The sequence below is a fragment of the Hyla sarda genome, chromosome 1 (assembly GCF_029499605.1).
Source record: "Hyla sarda isolate aHylSar1 chromosome 1, aHylSar1.hap1, whole genome shotgun sequence".
Classification (NCBI taxonomy): domain Eukaryota; kingdom Metazoa; phylum Chordata; class Amphibia; order Anura; family Hylidae; genus Hyla; species Hyla sarda.
In genome coordinates, this window is record NC_079189.1 from 457,425,610 (window position 1) to 457,447,074 (window position 21,465).

At 41.3% G+C, this 21,465-nt stretch overlaps 1 protein-coding gene, 1 long non-coding RNA gene and 1 other non-coding gene across 4 annotated transcripts in view; 2 read left to right on the top strand and 1 right to left on the bottom strand.

The window, feature by feature from the left end:
- LOC130284006 (uncharacterized) overlaps positions 1–11,152 on the bottom strand; it is a 45,877-nt gene extending 34,725 nt beyond the window's left edge. Inside the window, exons 1-2 of the long non-coding RNA XR_008846899.1 lie at positions 11,014–11,152; positions 7,976–8,308 (exon numbers count right to left, since the gene is read on the bottom strand). This is a non-coding gene — a long non-coding RNA (uncharacterized LOC130284006). The remainder of the gene's footprint in view (positions 1–7,975; positions 8,309–11,013) is intronic.
- On the top strand, positions 3,488–3,559 carry TRNAD-GUC (transfer RNA aspartic acid (anticodon GUC)). The gene has a single exon. It is a non-coding gene; the product is annotated as a tRNA-Asp (tRNA).
- On the top strand, positions 10,751–16,238 carry UBC (ubiquitin C). Of its 2 annotated transcripts, none has more exons than XM_056533844.1 (2): positions 10,751–11,076; positions 14,541–16,238. In XM_056533844.1, exon 2 carries the CDS (start codon positions 14,544–14,546, stop codon positions 16,143–16,145), a length of 1,602 nt encoding a protein of 533 aa, XP_056389819.1. In that variant the 5' UTR covers positions 10,751–11,076; positions 14,541–14,543; the 3' UTR covers positions 16,146–16,238. The 2 variants fall into 2 exon arrangements, with proteins under 2 accessions (XP_056389819.1, XP_056389827.1); XM_056533852.1 differs by lacking the exon at positions 10,751–11,076 and adding an exon at positions 11,290–11,413.
- Positions 16,239–21,465: the final 5,227 nt, after the last annotated feature.

Here is a 21,465-nt window from a genome sequence, read left to right on the forward strand (position 1 = left end):
TATAAAAATTTATTTTTTTACACTGACATGCTGGTGTTGCCGCATACTTTTCATTTTCACAAGAGGTAAAAGGGAAAAAAGACCCTCGAAATTTGTAATGCAATTTCTCCCGAGTACGGAGATACCCCATATGTTGGCGCAAAGTGCTCTGGGGGCGCACAACAAAGCTCAGAAGGGAGAGTGCACCATGTACATTTGAGGTGATTTGCACAGGGGTGGCTGATTGTTACAGCAGTTCTGACATAAACGCAAAACAATAAATATCCATATGTTACCCCATTTTGGAAACTACACCCCTCATGGAATATAATAAGGGGTGCAGTGAGCATTTAGACCCCACTGGTGTATGACAGATTTTTGGAACAGTGGTCTGTGAAAATGAAAAATAAAATTTTTCATTTGCACAGTCCACTGTTTCAAATATCTGTCAAACGCCAGTGGGGTGTAAATACTCACTGCACCCCTTATTAAATTCCATGAGGGGTGTAGTTTCCAAAATGGGGTCACATGTGGGGGGGTCCACTGTTCTGGCACCATAGGGGCTTCCTAAATGGGACATGCCCCCCAAAAACCCTTTCAGAAAAACTCACTCTCCAAAATCCCATTGTCGCTCCTTCCGTTCTGAGCCCTCTACTGCTCCCCCCAAACACTTTACATACACATATGAGGTGTTTACTTACTTGAGAGAAATTGGGTTACAAATTTTAGGGTGATTTCTCTCCTTTTACCCCTTGTAAAAATTAAAAAATTGGGTCTACAAGAAAATGCGAGTGTAAAAAATTAAGATTTTGAATTTTCTCCTTCACTTCACTTTTACAATTGTTTAGTCTTGAGAAGAGACGTTTAAGGGGGGATATGATAAACGTATATAAGTATATAAATGGCCCATACAAAAAATATGGAGAAAAACTGTTCCAGGTTAAACCCCCCCCCAAAGGACGAGGGGGCACTCCCTCCGTCTGGAGAAGAAAAGGTTTAGTCTAAAGGGGCGGCACGCCTTCTTTACCGTGAGGACTGTGAATTTATGGAACGGTCTACCTCAGGAACTGGTCACAGCAGGAACAATTAACAGCTTTAAAGCAGGGTTAGATACATTCCTGGAACAAAATAACATTAATGCTTATGCAGAATTATAAAACTACATCCCTTTCCCTTATCCCCTTACATCCTTCCCTTCAATCCCCTGGTTGGACTTGATGGACGTATGTCTTTTTTCAACCATACTAACTATGTAACTATGTAACTTTGCTGCTATTCTTGTGAAACACCTAAAGGGTTAAAACACTTACTGAATGTCATTTTGAATACTTAGGGGGGTGCAGTTTTTATAATGGGGTCATTTATGGGGTATTTCTAATATGAAGACCCTTCAAATCCACTTCCAAAAATTGGAAAATTGCTGCTGAACTTTGAAGCCCTCTGGTGTCTTCCAAAAGTAAAAACATGTCAATTTTTTGATGCAAACATAAAGTAGACATATTGTATATGTGAATCAATATATAATTTATTTGGAATGTCCATTTTCCTTACAAGCAGAGAGTTTCAAAGTTAGAAAAATGCTAAATTTTCAAAGTTTTCATGAAATTTTTAGATTTTTTACCAAGAAAGGATGCAAATATCAGTGAAATTTTACCAATAACATAAAGTAGAATATGTCAAGAAAAAACAATCTCGGAATCAGAATGATAAGTAAGAGCATTCCAGAGTTATTAATGTTTAAAGTAACAGTGGTCAGATGTTCAAAAAATGCCCAGGTCCTGAAGGTGAAAATGGGCTGGGTCGTGAAGGGGTTAAACTTGCAATTCACATAAAGAGCAAATTGTGCAGGTCTGTATATGTATGTGTGCATGCAAGCAAGAGTGTATTTGTGTGTGTGTGTGTGTGTGCGTGTGTGTGTATATATATATATATATATATATATATATATATATATATATATAAATATACCGTATTTTTTGCCCTATAGGATGCTCCGGCATATAAGACGCACCCAATTTTAAATGAGGAAAATCTAGAATACAATGTAAAGTATAGGACTCAGTGATCTCCAACCAGCGGACCTCCAGATGCTGCAAAACAACAACTCCCAGCATGCCTGGACAGCCGATGGCTGTCCGGGCATGCCAGGAGTTGTAGTTTTGCAACATCTGGAGGTCCGTAGGTTGAAGACCACTGGTATAGGAGGTAATACTCACGTGTCCCCGCCGCTCCGGACTCGTCACCGCTGCCCTGGATATTGCCCTCCATCGCTGTCACCGCATCCCCGGGGTGTCCCCGTTGCTCCGGAACGTCTATGCTGCCTGGCATCCTCGCTCTCTGTCGCCGCCATCACGTCGCTATGCACGCTGCTCCTATTGGATGACGGGGCGGCGTGCACGACGACGACGAAGGAGAGCGCCGGCCATGCAGGGGATCCCGGCACGGAGCAGACACAGAGGAGGCAGGTAAGGTCCCTCCCGGTGCAGCTGGGTTAGTGTCACTTTCCCTTCAGACGCGGCGGTCAGCTTTGATCGCCAAGTCTGAAGGGTTAATACAGGGCATCACCGAGATTGGTGATGTCCTGTATTAGCCGCGGGTCCCGGCCGTTGATGGCCGCAGGGACCGCCGCGATAGGTGTGCATTCGCCGTATAAGATGCACCAACTTCCCCCCCCCCCCCCCCCCCCAGTTTTGGGGAATAAAAATATACGCACACACGCGCGGCATGAGTTTGTGCTTTAGGGTGCACACCCTAACGCAATAGGCTACGCACGCCTATGCATATCTATTACTTTCAGGGTGAGATGTATAAAGGAGTGTGTAGAGGATTCTCTTTTCATTTTTAAAAGGCCTCTGAACATTAAAAGCCAAAATCTGATTGGTTACTTTGGGCAACTGCTCCACTGTTTGTCTTCACAAAGTGTGATAAATCTACCTCCTTAATCCCTAGCAGAAAACAGAGCAGTGACCAGGTGAGGGTACTAAAGTTACATGTAGAAGGGGCACTTTGGTACCACCACTTTTGAGATGGTATGCACTAAAATCTATAATTGGATTTGTTAATGACATTGATTCATCAGTTCCCAAAAAAGTTATAGTCCTACACCTCAAGGAGTTTTTGTAACTTTGAAATATCATATTGACAGGAGTCCAAATAGCTATTCCAATTCCATGTCATGTATACTTTTTATTTGCAGGACTTAAAAGGGTTAAAAGCAAGGACTTGATATTGAAAGTAGCCATCCTAACTCAGTCAGGATATTGCTTTATAGAGGCTTGTGTAAAACATGTTGCCAAGCTAAAATAGCTCAGTTGGGAGAGCGTTAGACTGAAGAGCTAAAGATCTCGGGTTTCGGCAAGTCTTTTAATAGTGACAGCTGATTTCATTGCTTGTGGTGTTCAAATAGCTACACTGTGGAAAATATGATCCTACTTACATGTGAAATACTTCAACACTTCTTCCTACCTTCAGAATCACAGTCTGCACTGATCAGCTGGTAGCAAGCTAATCCTCGTTAGTATAGTGGTAAGTATCCCCGCCTGTCACGCGGGAGACCGGGGTTCGATTCCCCGACGGGGAGGTAACATTTTTCCTCATTCAAGGATATGAAATATATAGTTTTGATTGTATATATATTTAAAATACCAATGTTGGTACTAAAAAGTAATTTTGTATTCTTTTCATAACGCTTGTGCATTATTTCAACAAACATTTTTTTCATGCCTCAATCATTCCTCACTATACTATAGAAAAAATACAGGGCATCTGGCACAAACATGAAAGACTATAATAAAATAAGCTTAATAAGCTAGTCCTCGTTAGTATAGTGGTAAGACCACAGAGACTGAGGTTCGATTCCCCAATAGGTAGGCAGTAGAGATGAGCTAACTTACAGTAAATTCGATTCGTCACGAACTTCTCAGCTCGGCGGTTGATGACTTTTCCTGCATAAATGAGTTCAGCTTTCCAGTGGGCTGGAAAAGGTGGATACAGTCCTAAGAAAGAGTCTCCTAGGACTGTATCCACCTTTTCCAGCCCACGGGAGCACCTGAAAGCTGAACTAATTTATGCAGGAAAAGTTATCAACTGTCGAGCCGAGAAGTTTGTGACAAACCGAATTGTCTGTAAGTTATCTCTAGTAGGCAGAATTTCCTCAATTACACCTTACCATTTTGTTATGGCCATAATCTCAGCACAAATAAATCTAAATTGCAAATGGTATGAGGCTTTTTCCCCGGTGCATCATTTCTGTAACTCATTTGTCAGAACAGATCTGATTGATTTGTAAATTACTTCTATATAAAAATCTTAATCCTTCCAGTACTTATCAGCTGCTGTATACTACAGAGGAAGTTCTTTTCTTTCAGAATTTCCTTTCTGTCTGACCACAGTGCTCTCTGCTGACAGCTCTGTCCATGTCAGCTCTGTCTATGAGCAGGATAGGTTTGCTATGGGGATTTGCTCCTACTATGGACAGTTCCTAAAATGAACAGAGGTGGCAGCAGAGAGCACTGTGGTCAGACAGAAAGGAAATTCAAAAAGAAAAGAAATTCCTCTGTAGTATACAGCAGCTGATGAGTACTGGAAGGATTGGGATTTTTTAATATAAGTAAGTTACAAATCTTATTCAAGTACACCCTGTGTTTGTAGAAAAGACTTCTTTTATTTTGCAGTGCGAAACAAAGCAAGACCCCAGCAGCTTGTGTAGGGATAAGGTGTAGAACGCTGCAGATGTCTAAGGTGTGACAGCCGTTTCACCCTCGCATGCGGGCTTAGTCAGACCACACCTGTCTGTGATGCCAGCACCGGTAAATACCCTGGTGCACAGATGACACGGATCAGGTGTTGCATATGGTCATGTGATCTAAAATTCAAGTTATTAAAACCATATACCGGCAATACAAACATGTAATATCTCATATAAACATTCCTAAATCAATTTTATTGTTAAGACCTAAGTTCCCTTGTGCCTCTGTTTTTAATATTCAAGAGGCTTCTTTTCGGAGCAGGGTTTTCTTTCTGCTTAACCCTTCCTGTATCGGGATCTTTTCTATACCGAAGAATTTCAGTGCTGAAGGGTTATTATGATGTACTTCTTTCATATGCTGCATAACTCTAGGACTTTAAAGAATATAAGTGCTCGCGAAAGCATATATGCATTGCGCGTGTAGTGCTCCCTATATAGAAATGTCCGCAATCGCAGGTAAGAGCATAAATTATATAGTTTGTTTTGCAGCACATGAAATCTTTTATTTTTATATCAGTGCCTCCTAGTTTGAAGTAAGTACCATTACGCAGCTGTGGGCACCACTTGCAATTTCCGCATTTATGGTTGCCCTTAGGCATCTTGTAGCCAATCCTTATTTTTGTTGCTTAAGTACTTACTTTTAGTGAGGACGTCACCCAAGTTGGATACTCTTTTAAAGGCTATGATAGGTTTTTCTATGTTAAGTTTAGATAGAATGGGATCTTTTTGTATTAAATACCAATTTTTATACACAACCTGTCTTATGGTATCAGCAATAGGGCTAAATTTAAATGTAAAGCAAAATCTAAGATATTGACCGTAGTGGACTGCTGTCTTAGCATGTGGAGGATGATAACTGGTATGATGCAATAATGAGATTCCAGCTGTTGGTTTTCTATAGCCTACCGTGTGTAGTTTATCGTCTTGAATTATGGCTTGTTCTTGATTAATGCTTGTATATAAGCTTTCAATGTCAATAGATTCTAATAGATATCCTGGTTTCCATAAGACTTTACTAAGTTCCCTTAAAAAATCATTAGTATCTTTAATTAATGCCAGTATACTTTGAAGAAGTTGGTGTAGAAGCCAGTCTATATAGCGAGACAAAGGTTCCATTAGAGACCCCACTCCGGAGACGATGGGTCATCCGGGTGGGGTCTCTAAGGTTTTGTGTACTTTGGGTAAAAAGTACCATTGTGGATATTTAGACTCTGTGGGGAGGAGTTTGTTTTTATAATAACATTTTTTAATGATTTGAACCATTGGATTGCTTTTTTCTCTGGTGGTGTTAAATTACATACATCTTTGGGATATTTAAGGGCACGAATATCTTCCATGACTTTATGTTGGAAAAAATCAAGGTTACTGCCTGGGGCAATCAGTGGATTATACGTTGATTTCATGCCCCCCGAGAAAAAATTACCATCTGGTTCATTATGGTCCTCGCTTAAGTCTGCTCCTAAGAGCTCCATTAGGGAGACTAGACATTTGGACTCGGCAGGGGTAGGGTTAACTAATGGACTAAATCCTAATGGACCTATGGAGACAGGTTTTTCACCTTCTTTGGAGTCCATAGGTGCATCTTTATTACAAAAGACTTTTTAAATTCAATTTTCGTACATGTTTAAATAAATTAATTTCAAATTCTGTTAAGTCGAAATCATCTGTCATACAAAAGTTCAGACCCTTCTCTAGCACTGAAGTGGCCGCTGTGTCCAGAACAATGTCTGTTAAATGAATAATCGCAGGAGGATCATAAGAGGAGTATTTAGATGTAGCGTTTATGTTTTCCAACCGACTTTCTTGCTTTTTGCATTGGATCTTGTAACTTTTTCCTCCCTGACATGTTTGTCTTTTCCTAAAGGGAAAGGGTTATTTTCTTCTTTATCTTTACTAGAAGACGCAATTGGGTTACTCATTCTGTCTTGACTCAGATTCAGTCGTTAGAAAATCGGTAGTTATTTTTTCAGTTTTTTTGCTGGTATTATCTTTCTTCCGGTTATAGCTGCGGTTCCATGTTTTTTTCTGTATTCTAGGATTCTTGACAGTATTGCTTTTATTAAATATTCTACCAGTATCAAAGTCAGTTTTATCCCTGAGGTATTTATCCATTTTTTGTAGATTAATTAATTTGTTGTCCAGTTTCTTCAAAAAGTTTTTTCTTTGTTGCTCGGTCATCCTGGTACGAAGTTCTATTTTCGCTCTGCCCAACTGCTCAGTTACAGAGTTGTAATCAATTTTTTTTTTGTTCTAGAACCAAATTTAACATGTTCTGAGAGTATTCTAGGTGTAATTTATCCCATTTTGTAATGAAATCCAGTTTATCTAGGAATTGTGAAGGCTCTTTATAGTTACGCAGCCCTCTTGGGACCCTTCCACACTCCTTGTAAGACTTGAGGGAACGAATGGTCCAAAACAACCTTAATTCTTTTTCAGCAAGAAGATTAATCTTCTGTTCTAAGTTTCTAGTGCTGATAAAGTGTAAATTATCTGCAGTATTGCCTTGTAAAAAGAACGTGTCAGCGTCCTGCCTCCCAACTGCTAATATTTCTTCTGGGTCTGCTGTATTTGTGTTTGGTAGAGTGTCCATATCCATATTTTATTGCAACAGTCCAAAAAATATAATATAATGTAGGCTTGCTAAACCGTTCTGAATAGATACCAATGTGCTCAAGCTACAAAACACAAGCTACAAAACACAAGCTGCCGGGGTCTTGCTTTGTTTCGCACTGCAAAATAAAAGAAGTATTTTCTACAAACACGGGGTGAGTGCATCTTCTCTTCTACTTGGATATGATGTTGTACCACACTATTTGCACTTCAGGATAGCACCCCCCGTATGCACGCTGTATGCTGTGATTGAGGTCCATTCACACTGGCTACCGTTACTGATCTATTTGCTGCCGCTGGTGCTCAGCATTGCTGTTTCTACTTGTGATTAAGTTACAAATCTGTTTAACTTCTGGCACCAGTTGATTTAAAAGAAAATGTTTTCCAGTGGAGTACCCCTATAATGACCAAGCCCCATTTTTTAAATCTGACATGTATCTCTTTAAGTGGTAATAACTTTGGAATGCTTTCACTGATCTAAGCAATTCTAAGAGTGTTTTTTCTTGACATATTGTACTTTATATTTGTGGTAAATTTTTGTTATCTTTATATTGTGGGTAGGTACCATAATGGTGATACCCAATTTATTTGGATTTCATTTTCTTTTAACAACACAAATTTTATTTTTATACTTTTTACCTGTTAAATGATATATGCACTACAGCATAGCATAACTGTCAGTAGCTGCCTAACAGTTTGCCTTACAAGCTTCTTTGTCCGAAGAGGATGCTGAATGGGAACCTCCATAGGCCTAAAAGGAGAATGGTGTCTAATCCATTTCTGGACCTATCCAGCTGGGAAACTGAACTCTGGACAAAATCTTTCACCCATATAAATATATCCTGCATGTTGGTTTATCCACCCTTCCAGGGGCATAAGACATTCATAACAATCCAAGTGTTTCCATTTGGAGGAAGGATTCCTCCTAGTGGACTCCTGTTCAGAAGAACCATTTTCTGGAGATGACATTATCTGTGGCAAGACAGAAGGAATGAAAAGTAGAAACCATTAGAATTACAAAAAATACTCTAACACATACACATGAAAAAAGTACCAGCCAAGAAGAGCAAGATAGAGCAGAAAAGGCACAAGCTAGACTGATGAGAATACGACTAGCAAAAGCAAAATAAAAAAGCAGAAGAAATGCTTCACTCTAAGAAAAAACTAAAAAGGAGGAGAATGCAGGAGCAGAGCAGTTTATATGGTAATAGTCCCCTATGGGGACAAAGAAATGTAAACTAAAAAAAAAAGTTCAATGTAAATGAATCCCTTCTTTAACCTCTTAAGGACGTAGGGGGTACCTGTACGCCCTACGCCGGGTGTTTAAAACGGGGTCACACCGATCAAAGTTGACTGCCGTGTCTGAAAGTGAAAGTAAACGCTTCCCGGCAGCTCAGTCGGGCTGATCGGGACATCGCGATAAAAAGTTATAGGGGTTAGAAGATGAGAATTTTTAACATATACATTTTCCTGAATGAAGTTATGATTTTTTTCCGAAGTACGACAAAATCAAACCTATATAATTAGGGTATCATTTTCACTGTATGGACCTACAGAATAAAGATAAGGTGTTATTTTTACCGAACAATGTACTACGTAGAAACGGAAGCCCCCAAAAATTACAAAATGAATTTTTTTCTTCAATTTTGTCGCACAATTAATTTTTTTTTCCGTTTCAACGTGGATTTTTGGGTAAAATGACTAATGTCCCTGCAAAGTAAAATTGGTGGCACAAAAAATAAGCCATCATATGGAATTTTATGTGCAAAATTGATAGCGTTATGATTTTTAGAAGGTGATGAGGAAAAAATGAAAATGCAAAAACGGAAAAACCGGTTAACCGCTTGGGGATGCAGGGCTTACAGGTACGCCCCCAATCCTGAGTCCTTAAGGACATTAACCCTTTAGAGTGAAAGTAAAACTATCCCAGCAGCTCAGCGGAGCTGATTGGGACTATTACAACAGAATCGTGATGTTCTGATCAGCTTACTGGGCAACAGGAGGGTCCTCACCTGCCTCCTGGTCGTCCGATCGGCGATCTACTGCTCCCAGCCTGCTCAGCAGGCAGGAGCAGCAGAGCGCCAAAAACACTGATCAATGCTATGCATAGCATTGATCAGTGTATGCAATAAAAATATGTATACTGTCATACTAGTTGTATACTGCCCCACTTCAGTACTTCACTGCTCCTCGTCTTAAAGGGGTACTCCGCTGCTCAGCGTTTGGAACAAACTGTTCCGAATGCTGGAGCTGGCGCCGGAAGCTTGTGATGTCATGAGCCCCCCCCCCCCCCCAATGCAAGTCTATGGGAGGGGGCATGACGGTTTGTTCCAAACGCTGAGCAGCGGAGTACCCCTTTAAGGAGCAGTGGAGCACCATAGCTAAAACGGTAGTTACCGTCCACAGCAATCTTGTGCCTGCACTTCTCCTTTGCTCTTGGGGACAGCAATGTCAGCTAGTACTACTAACCACTGCTCACTTGTCTGCGTTTGAAGCATTGACCAGTGGTTGCAGCAGCCATTACAGATTTTTTTTTTTTTTGAGTATCCTCAGGAGAGCTGCTAAGTAACCCTGGGGGGTACACGTACCCCAGGTTGGGAAGCTCTGGCCTAATTGATTGGTTTACATTATTTAGGGGGAATTGTTGAGGATTTTAGCCTTTTTAATTGACCATATACCAACACATGTACACATGGAAGATTTATTAAAGGGGTACTCCACCCCTAGATATCTTATCCCCTATCCAAAGGATAGGGGATAAGATGTCTAGGGGTGGAGTACCCCTTTAAAACCTGTGCAAATAAAAAGTTGCCCATAGCATCTAATCAGATCACTTCTTTTATTTTGCAGAGGCCTTTTCAAAAATGAAAGCAGTGATCTGATCTGATCAACTTTTCCTCTGTACAGGTTTTGATAAATCTCCCTCAGTGTGCTTGGACTTGCCTCTCCAAAACATAGTACAGTAGCATATACATTTTATGCATTCCTTTGCATGGTTTACAGCAATCTTTCCGAACCAGGGTGCCTTTGGCTGTCAGGGAATGCTGGGAGTTGTAGTTTTGGAACAGCTGGAGGCACCCTGGTGGGGAAACACTGCCCCAGCCCGTAGCCCTCTAGCTGTTGCAAACTACAACTCCCAGCATACTATGGGTAGCTTAGAGCTACAGCTGACAGGTTACATCTCTAGTTATTTGGCTATACATTTGAGGACAGGTCAGACATACTTACTGCCCATTCACATGATTATAGTATGTATTTATAGTGTCATATACTGAGAACCCTTTCTTGCGCTTTCTGCCAGTTCGAGCCCAGCCCCCAGAGCCATCGGTCACTTACACAATGAAACCTGTGTAACCAGCAGAGCACAAAGAGCCCAGCACATTCTATAGAGGGGTGGAGCTAACATCAAGTCCCGGCAGAGCCCCACCACAGCACTGCTGAGTACTAAACCGCCGGCGCCCTTCTCAATATTACATTTTTTGCTATTTGGAGCTTATAAACCAAACATTTACACGCTGTACTAAATACTAATACTGCGGTCGGCCATCTTGTCATAAAGCTATATGTGACGCTGTGAGGAGAGTCACGACATTTCAAGTAGTCCTATTCTAGCGGCTTCGGCGGAAGGTTACCAAATCCACCTATATAAACAAGACCCCTTTGTGTTTGCGACACACTTCTTACAGACTACGGAAGAGAGTGGTCGCTTTATTTCGGCGTCCTGCAGACATAGTGTTCCAGTAAGTATGTAGCTACCGCGGAGTACTATCTCGCGTTACCGCTTCCCTACATGTGGTTTATTTACTGGGGAAATGTGAACTATACTATTTACTAAGGTCTTCGTCAGTAAAGTTATGGCCGTCCAGCGGTTTATATGGTGGCAGGACTACAGTTAAGGTTTAGTCCATAATGTATACCGGGATGTATTAGTTTGCTTTAGCGGCCGTTTGCGTCTTTGGTTAAGCACCCGCCATTATCGTTGTTCGCTGACGTAACCAGTTGGGCGGGGCTTGCTGCCGTTGGGGAGAAGTTAGCGCCTGCGCCGTCTGGTATCCTGTCTTCCTTGGTTTAATCGAGGTATTTTTGGCGGGCTCTTCAAGTAGTGTTCTGGTCTAGTTTCACTGGTAGACACTAGCTTTTGGACTAGTTAGTCTAGTTAGTACCAGGATTTGTATGCTGTAACTGTTTTCCAAATGGTGTCTCCAGCTGTTGCAAAACTAACTCCCAGCATGCCCGGACAGCCTTTGATTCAACAAAATTTGTGCAGGGTAAAAATTGACCAGTTGGCCATAGCAAGTAAAGATTGCTGCTTTCATTTTTGAAGTATCTGAAATAAAAGCAATCTGGTTGCTATGGGCAACTGGTATACTCTTCCTCAGCACAGTTCATGATGGATCTCCACCACTGTTTGCCAAACACTGGGCTGTATGTTATCTGATTAAAATGGAAGTTAAGAATTTACTGGTATCTACAGTATAGGGAACACCAGAAAGTGTTTGTTTTCAGACAGATGCTGACTGTCAGCTGCATACCAGCTACAAAGCTGCTAGAGGTTAAACATCACATGACTACTTTTACAAATGGCCATTTGTAGAGGTATAAAATCAATTGTATCTTAGCAGTTTAATGGCCTGGTCACACGTGCAGATTTGATGCAAAGGATTTCCTCCTGCAGATTTCGATGTAAACTGAACACCGCTTGAAATCCTGCACATCAAATCTATGCAGAATACTGTACGTGTTAATAGACCCTGAAGGAGAACTGTGATGAAACACTTAATGTCGTCTGCCCAGGCTGCGAAAATAAAAATCGCTGAGCTCAAGAAGCTGGTCTGGCTCTTAGGCGCGGTGACTCATACTGTGCTCAGCGTATGGCCGGCTGCAGCGATGTCGCGCCTTGGCTGGTGATGGGCTGAGCGCAGTAAGAGTCCCCGAGCCCAGGAAGCAGACCAGGTACGTAGGAAGGGGAGTGTTTGTTTTTGCAGCCCCAGCACAGGGGACATAAGTGTTGCGCCACAGTTCTCCTTTAATTGTCCCAAGGTGACAGAGCTAGAGCAGCATGCCTCTTCCCTGCCACCCCGCATCATTGATGTATGGAGCTGGACTTCCCGCACAGACCCCTTCAATCCAGACAGTGAAAACAAGCTGGGGAGAATGAGGGCTGCAGCTCGGCACTGCCTTTGACACTTGAGCTGCTAAGCTGCATCTACAAACTACCATTTGCAAAAGTACGGCAGAATTTATGCTTAACCCCTTAAGAACATAGCGTTTTTTCATTGTTGCGCTCATTTTTTTTCCTCCTTACTTTTTAAAAATCATAACCCTTTCAATTTTGCACCTAAAAATCCATATGATGGCTTATTTTTTGCGCCACCAATTCTACTTTGCGGTGACGTCAGTCATTTTACCCAAAAATCTACAGCGAAACGGGGAAAAAAAAACAATTGTGTGACATAATTGAAGGAAAAAATACCATTTTGTAATTTTGGGGGCTTCTGTTTCTACGCAGTACATTTTATTTGTAAAAATGACAGCTTATCTTTAGGTCCATACGGTTAGAATGATACCCTACTTATATAGGTTTGATTTTGTCGCACTTCTGGAAAAAAATCATAACTACATGCATGAAAATTTATACGTTTAAAAAATGTCCGTCTGACCCATATAACTCTTTCTGCATATGGGGATGTATGAAGGCTCATTTTTTTTTGTGCCGTGACCTGAAGTTTTTATCGATACCATTTTTGTTTTGATCAGACTTTTTGATTTTTTTTTTGTTATGGTATAAAAAGTCACCAAAAACGCGCTATTTTGGACTTGAGATTTTTTTTTACATGTACGCCATTGACCGTGTGGTTTAATTAAATATATATATTTTTATAGTTCGGTCATTTACGCTCGTGATACCACACGTTTATATTTTTACTTAGTTTTTTTTTTTTTAAGGGTGATTCTGACTTATTAGGGAAGGGGTTAACCCCTTAACGACCAAGGATGTATATTTACGTCCTTGGCCGTCTCCCGCGATATAATGTGGGGTCACGCGGTGACCGAGTCGTATCGGGTCGGTCCCGGCATGTATCTGAAGCCGGGGCTAATAGCGCACGGCAGCGATCGCGGTGCCGCGCGCTATTAACCCTTCAGACTCGGCGTTCAGAGTTGAACGCCGCGTCTAAAACTAAAGTAAAAGCTTCCCGGCTGCTCAGTGGGGCTGATCGGGACCACTGCAATAAAAATGCAGTGTCCCAATCAGCTTGGACGCAAGCGGAGATCCTCTTGCCTTCCTCCACCACGTCCATTTAGCGATTGATTGCTCCAAGCCTGAGATGCAGGCTTGAGCAATCGACCGCTGATAACACTGATCAATGCAAAGCTATGGCTTTGCAGTGAACAGTGCTGGCAATCAATGTGTGCAGTGTTAAAGCCCCCTATGGGAGCTATAACACTGTAAATAAAAATAAAAAAGTTAATAAATGCCATTTAACCATTTCCCTAATAAGTCCAAATCACCCCCCTTTCCCATAAAAAAATGTAAATTAATATAAACATGTGGTATTGCCGCGTGCATAAATGTCAACTATAAAAAATAGATCACTAATTAAACCGCATGGTCAATGACGTACACGCAAAAATATTCCAAAGTCCAAAATAATATATCATGATAAAATGAATAAAAAGCAATCAGTCTGATTAATAAAAAAATGGTACCGCTAAAAACTTCATATCACGGCGCAAAAAATTAGCCCTCATACCGCCCTGTACGTGAAAAAATTACAGGGGTCAGAAGATGACAATTTTAAACGTATACATTTTCCTGCATGTAGTTATGACTTTTTATTTTTTTCAGAAGTAAGACAAAATCAAACCTATGTAAGTAGGGTATCATTTTAATCGTATGGACCTACAGAATAAAGATAAGGTGTAATTTTTACCGAAAAATTTACTGCATAGGAAGCCCCCAAAAGTTACAAAATGGCGTTTCATACATCCTGTAGCAGAAAGGGGTTAAACCATCGAAGATTACACATTTTTGTGCAACTTCATTTTTATTTTTTTGATAATTTGATGGTATCAGTGTTAAGAGTCATGGTCTAGTAGAAATGATAAAGAAATAAGTGAAGCTCCCTTACTGTAAAAAAATAAATAAATAAATGTTTTACTTAACTTGGTGTACCTATTTTTGAATTGTTTGTTCTTGTTTCAGAACATGCAGATTTTTGTGAAGACTCTCACTGGGAAGACAATCACACTAGAGGTTGAACCAAGTGACACCATTGAGAATGTAAAGGCAAAAATTCAGGATAAGGAAGGCATTCCACCTGACCAGCAGAGATTGATCTTTGCTGGCAAGCAGCTAGAAGATGGCCGTACACTCTCAGATTACAATATTCAAAAGGAGTCCACCTTGCACTTGGTTCTCCGTCTTAGAGGTGGCATGCAAATCTTTGTGAAGACCCTGACTGGCAAAACAATTACCCTAGAGGTGGAGCCAAGTGACACAATTGAGAATGTTAAGGCTAAGATTCAAGATAAAGAAGGTATCCCTCCTGACCAACAGAGATTAATCTTTGCAGGTAAACAGCTGGAGGATGGGCGCACTCTGTCTGACTACAATATTCAGAAAGAATCCACTCTGCACTTGGTGTTGCGTTTAAGAGGAGGTATGCAGATTTTTGTGAAGACCCTGACAGGCAAAACAATTACTCTTGAGGTTGAACCTAGTGACACCATTGAAAATGTGAAAGCTAAAATCCAAGACAAGGAAGGGATTCCTCCAGACCAGCAGAGATTGATCTTTGCTGGCAAGCAGCTAGAAGACGGCCGTACACTCTCAGATTACAATATTCAAAAAGAGTCCACCTTGCACTTGGTTCTCCGCCTTAGAGGTGGCATGCAAATATTTGTGAAGACCCTGACTGGCAAAACAATTACCCTAGAGGTTGAACCTAGTGACACCATTGAGAACGTAAAGGCAAAAATACAAGACAAAGAAGGCATTCCTCCTGACCAACAAAGATTGATTTTTGCTGGCAAACAGCTTGAAGATGGTCGCACTCTCTCAGACTATAATATTCAAAAAGAATCTACTCTGCACTTAGTTTTGCGTCTTAGAGGCGGTATGCAAATCTTTGTGAAGACCTTGACTGGCAAAACAATTACCCTAGAGGTGGAGCCAAGTGACACAATTGAGAATGTTAAGGCTAAAATTCAAGATAAAGAGGGTATCCCTCCTGACCAACAGAGATTAATCTTTGCAGGTAAACAGCTGGAGGATGGGCGCACTCTGTCTGACTACAATATTCAGAAAGAATCCACTCTGCACTTGGTGTTGCGTTTAAGAGGAGGTATGCAGATTTTTGTGAAGACCCTTACAGGCAAAACAATTACTCTTGAGGTTGAACCTAGTGACACCATTGAAAATGTGAAAGCTAAAATCCAAGACAAGGAAGGAATTCCTCCAGATCAGCAGAGATTGATCTTTGCTGGTAAACAGCTTGAAGATGGTCGCACCCTTTCAGACTATAACATCCAAAAAGAATCTACTCTGCACTTAGTCTTACGTCTGAGAGGTGGCATGCAGATCTTTGTGAAGACCCTGACTGGCAAAACAATTACCCTAGAAGTGGAACCCAGTGACACCATTGAAAACGTTAAAGCTAAAATTCAAGACAAAGAAGGGATTCCTCCAGATCAGCAGAGGTTAATCTTTGCTGGAAAGCAACTAGAAGATGGTCGCACTTTATCAGACTACAATATTCAGAAGGAGTCTACTCTGCACCTTGTCTTGCGCTTGAGGGGTGGTATCTGAAGCTTGACAATCAAGTGTTGCTTTCTTTCTGAGCGTTCTCAATATTGCTTTTAATTGCACTTTGTTTCAATAAAGTTACTGCATTCCAACAAATTTGTGTTTTTTTTTTATTTTTTAATTTTCCACATTGTGTCGACGTTTCATAAGGTCTTCACTAGAGATGAGCAAACTTACAGTAAGTTTGATTCGTCACGAACTTCTCGGCTCGGCAGTTGATGACTTATCCTGCATAAATTAGTTCAGCTTTCAGGTGCTCCGGTGGGCTGGAAAAGGTGGATACATTCCTAGCAAAGAGTCTCCTAGGAATGTATCCACCTTTTCCAGCCCACAGGAGCACCTGAAAGCTGAACTAATTTATGCAGGATAAGTCATCAACTGCCAAGCCAAGAAGCTTGTGGCGAATCGAACTTACTGTAAGTTCGCTCATCTCTAGTCTTCACAAAATTATTCTGCTTAAGTCCAATGTGGGGCATCTTTTCTAAGTTTGCACCACCTATTAGCTGACTTGGGTCAACCGAGCTAACCGGCAACAGTTTTCTCGCGTTTTAGACGCTGTGATCAACATTGATCGTGGCGTCTAAAGGGTTACTACCGAACAGCCCGTTCAGCAATGTCCGGTATTAGCCGCGGGTCCCGGTTGCTAATAGCTGCCGGGTATGAAGCACACATCACATATTGGAAGCCCGCGCAGGACATAAATATACATCCTGCGTAGTTAAGACAAAGAACATACTAAGCAATGTTTCCCCCATGTTTAGGGCAGCTTGAAAAAAATCGATTGGCCCATTTATAGTAATCTGATTTAATCTATTTACTCTGAAAAGCAGTTAGCGCTGGAAAGGGGCTTGAATGGAAATATGTAGCCTGTAGAAAAGTTCCTGTTACCTCCCCTCTCTCCCTTGCACCTCTGAGGGTCACTGAAGGCTGTATTGGGTGATAGTAACAGGCTGTAATTGGTTGGAAGCAATGAATAGCCATAAAGGGTCCTTTCTGCTTGACTGCCATTATACAGTCAAAAAAATTATATGCACATTTAAATTTTGGTGGATGTAGTTTGTTTTCAGCCCTATTGTATTATATGGCACTCAGTATTCTCCAGTAGGATCCTACTAATTAGATATGCCTACAGACTGTGTAGTCATGAAAAATCCAAAATGCTGCTCTTAGTCAATAGGGAATTATGAAACCCCACAATTTTTTCTTTTGTGGGGGTTTTAAAGCTCAGCAGCAGTATTGAAAATTTGCTGGATGCTCTTTAGATTAAAACTCAATATAAATCTAGAAGAGTGACCTGAGGACACTTGATGAAAAACCATGCACCTCTAATTTATTTACATTTTTTATACATTTATTTTTAGTTGGAGAGCCATAAGCTACATCATGGATGAGAAATCAGTTTCTCTCCCCCCCCCCCCCCCCCCCCCACAAACTAGCCTTACACATTTAAAATGGTCAAGTAAACAAAATACATGGCAGCATAATGTGTAAGCATGGATGATTAATGCTGGAGGAGCTTTGTATAAAGTTTGTTATATGCAGATTTAAAGGGGTATTCTGGGGAGATAAGAGCCATGGCCAAAGTTATTCTATTGTGTAATACTTGTATTTAGAAAAACAAAACTAAAGCCTTTGTGTGATCCTAATAAACTTAACCATCCTTCAGAAGCTATAAAATGCTGTCTCTTCCTCCATATTGGCCTTGCTTTCTTCCCTATCCTATAGGGCCAATTTAGTCTCAGCTTAAATAGCAAGGCTGCATATATTTGCTCTAAAGGGAGGAGGAAACAGCAGCACTACACAGCTTCTGGGAATGAGTGAGTGCTCTCGGATTGCATAAAGGCTTTAGCTTTTTAAAATGCAAGTGTAATACACAAAACTTTAGACATTTGAATTATTTGGATACAATTTTCTCTCATGCATACCTCCTATAAAAGCCGATATCAGAGAATTTAGGTAAGTGCAGAAGTTATGCCATGCTACATACAAGTCAATGATTGGTGCAGAAGAGTATGAATTGTAGCATCAGCAGGGGTGTGTCATAGTTTTAACTGCCACCTTGAGACACTTTCAATTGTATGAATGTCCAAAGAATGTGCTTACAGTTAAGGGGTTCTCATTGTTCTGTCCTCCTTATGCGTGAGCGTACATAACTTGACACAGCTAAACCTTCCCCAGCAATGCATTGATAAAGGAGCCATGTTCAACTTTTATTGTAAGGATATATGTGGTGAAACTGAGGAACAGAAAAATAACTTATACATACTGAAATGTTGCATTTAATACATTACTGTACAAGGCAATGCAATGTGCAGGACATGTAAGTTACACACAACAATGATATGAGATGTTGATAAACACAGATATACCCAGGAACATGCTATCCTATCTAAATGACAGGCATGGTCTCTAACTGCTAACTATAAAATGTTTTAAAAGGGCAGAAAAACAACAATGTGCATACAGATGCAAACCATATTGTAATACAGTTGTGAACATGCCAGCAATGCTACTATAAGCTTGGATGAAGAGGATGACTTGGGATCTTACTAAGCCATGTGGATCCCTCTGGAATTCTGGCTGTAAAATGAGGAAATAGATTCTATGGGCTGAGCTGATGTCATCAGAGTTCATAGGCTACAGAAACTGAAGTGGTTGAAATGTCTAAGCTGAAGAGCTGCAGTGTATGCAAGCGGCTGCTAGATGTGCCATTACCATGAACAGATAATTTTACACTATAAATACAAAGCATAGTAACCCATACAATAAGTAACAAAACTGCTGAAGGCATGACAACCATTTTCTAGGACGCAGACCGCTTCATGCCTGCAGGCACTAATGGCTTATCTCTTGCTCTGTACATAATGGCATCTGTCATTCTGCGCATGTGTTCCAAAGGTAATGGGGCAAAATACCTACTGGGGCAACTACACTCAGAGGGAATGCCTCTAGACAGATTGTTTGCTTATTACTGGACAACAGTAATGGCAATCCTCAGCACCTGTGTTTCTCTGGGCTTGTCTAAAACAGGGAGAGGCCAATGAAGTCTAATGAAAGGGTACCACGACCAATCCTGTCTGAAAATAGGACTTTCCAAAAGTCCCTAGCAAGCTAAATCTTATCAGGAATTTAACCACTTCTGGATTTCAATACTTAACCAAGATTTCCTTCTTGAAACCTAGAGGGACATTTATCAATGTCTGTGTAGGTAGATGTTTTTTGTAAATAGTTTTGGTTGGTCTAAATTTGGTGCAATTGCACCAAAGTTACCATACTTGTGCAAGCCACATGATACATTTTGTGCAGAGTTCTATTTGTACACCTGAGCTGCACCTCACAGGAAAAGTGGACACAGGGATTTTGTTCTATTGCTTTGGGACCAGGATTCCATTGAGTTTTTTTTTTGTCCACCAGCAAAAACTCCAGAAAAACTCACAGCTTTTTCCTGCATTTTGTCAGTTTTTCTTGCTTTTTGCTGGTGTGTGGAAACTTCAGGGTACCACTGCATGGTCGGATACAGAGCGCCCGGCCTACGGAGTGTAAGGAGTGATGTATAGCATATACATATACAGGGTGCGGAGCATCACTACTTACCTCCGCCGGCTGTATAGTATGCAGGGGTGCATAGTGTACCCATGTATATCATACAGGATCCTAGCAAGGAAAGAGCTAACCCAGAACTGCTCAGCAGTAGAGTGGGTTAAGTCTTTGTGTGCTATCCTGTATATACAGCTGTCTATAGATGACTGTATATACAGGATATAGTAGGCAGACGTCTACAAATGGAGGCTCCCTGTTTAGGAACACACTGCAGTATGGGTGCACTCCCCATGGGAGAGCGCCAAAATGTACTAAACTTTTTTTTTTTTTTTTCCAGATATGTGAATGCGAAAGACTGAGTCAGATTCGGTGGATTGCGACAATGACCAGCGTTTTTTTTAATGTCAGTAAAAGGATTCATGAGAGCTATTGGGGAGTGTTTTTTTTTTAATAAAAAATGTTTCAATGTGTCCTGTCTTTTATAATTGAATTTTCAGGCTTAGTAGTGAAAGCCATCTTGTAGACGGAATCCATTACTAAGCTGGGGCTTAGCGTTAGCCCCAAAAACAGCTAGCTCTAACCTCCAATTATTACCCTGGTACCCACTGCCACAGGGGTTCCGGGAAGAGCCGGTACCAACAGGCCCGAAGCATCAAAAATGGCACTCCTGGGCCTAGACAATAACAGGCTGGCGTTCTTTAGGCTGGGGAGGGCCAGTAACTATGGTCCTCTCCCACCCTGGTAACGTCAGGCTGTTGCTGCTTGGTTGGTATTTGGTTGATACTGAAAAGATGGGGAACCGCACTCGTTTATTTATAAAAAAAAAAAAAAAGTGTGGCTCCCCTATTTTCAGTATTAGCCAGATGTTACAAGGGTGGGCAAGGACCATTGTAATAATTGGGGGTTAGCGCTAGCTGTTTTTGGGGCTAACACTAAGCTCCAGCTTAGTAATGTATTCCGTCTACAAGACAGTTTCCACTACTAAGCCTGAAAACTCAATTATAAAAAACACGACACATAGGGAAAAAATTTTTATTAAACACTCCCCCACAGCCCTTGTTAACTCTTTTAATGAAATTTTAAAAACGCTGGTCATCATCGCAGTCCACCGAATCTGACATAGTCCTCAGCATTCTTGCATCTGAAATGAGAAGAAAAGAAAAACACGAAAAATGGGTTAGTACATTTTTGGCGCTTTCCCCTGGGGAGAGCGCACATAATGCAGCGTGTTCCTAAACAGGGAGCCTCCAATTGTTGCTAAACTACAACTCTCATCATGGGGGCTGTAGTTAAGCAACAGGTGGAGTCTCCCTGTTTGGGAACACACTGCCAGAAAGGCTCTGTTCCCATTATGCAAAACGCATAATGAGAACAGAGTCATACTTACCACCCTGGCTTCAGGCCTGGACTGTGTAGTGCCGCCCCATAATGACGTCATCACTAGGGGGCAGAGCAGTAAAGGTTGCAGGGGGTCTCAGAAGTGAGACCCCGTTTTTATCTTTCCCTCTGCCCATCATGGGACAGAGTCTGTCCCATGATGGGAGTAGTTATTGTACCACAGTGCTGAGGAATGGCACTTGCACATCCTCTGGCTTTGGGACTTTTAGGACTACTACTCCCATCATGGACAGACACCGTCCATGATGGGAATTATAGTCCAGGGGCTTAGAATGACCTGCTACGATCTTCCCCCCAGCCCCTGAACTATAACTCCCATCATGGACGGAGTCTGTCCATGATGGGAGTAGTAATTCTAAAAGTCCCAAAAGAGTCCCCCAGCCGG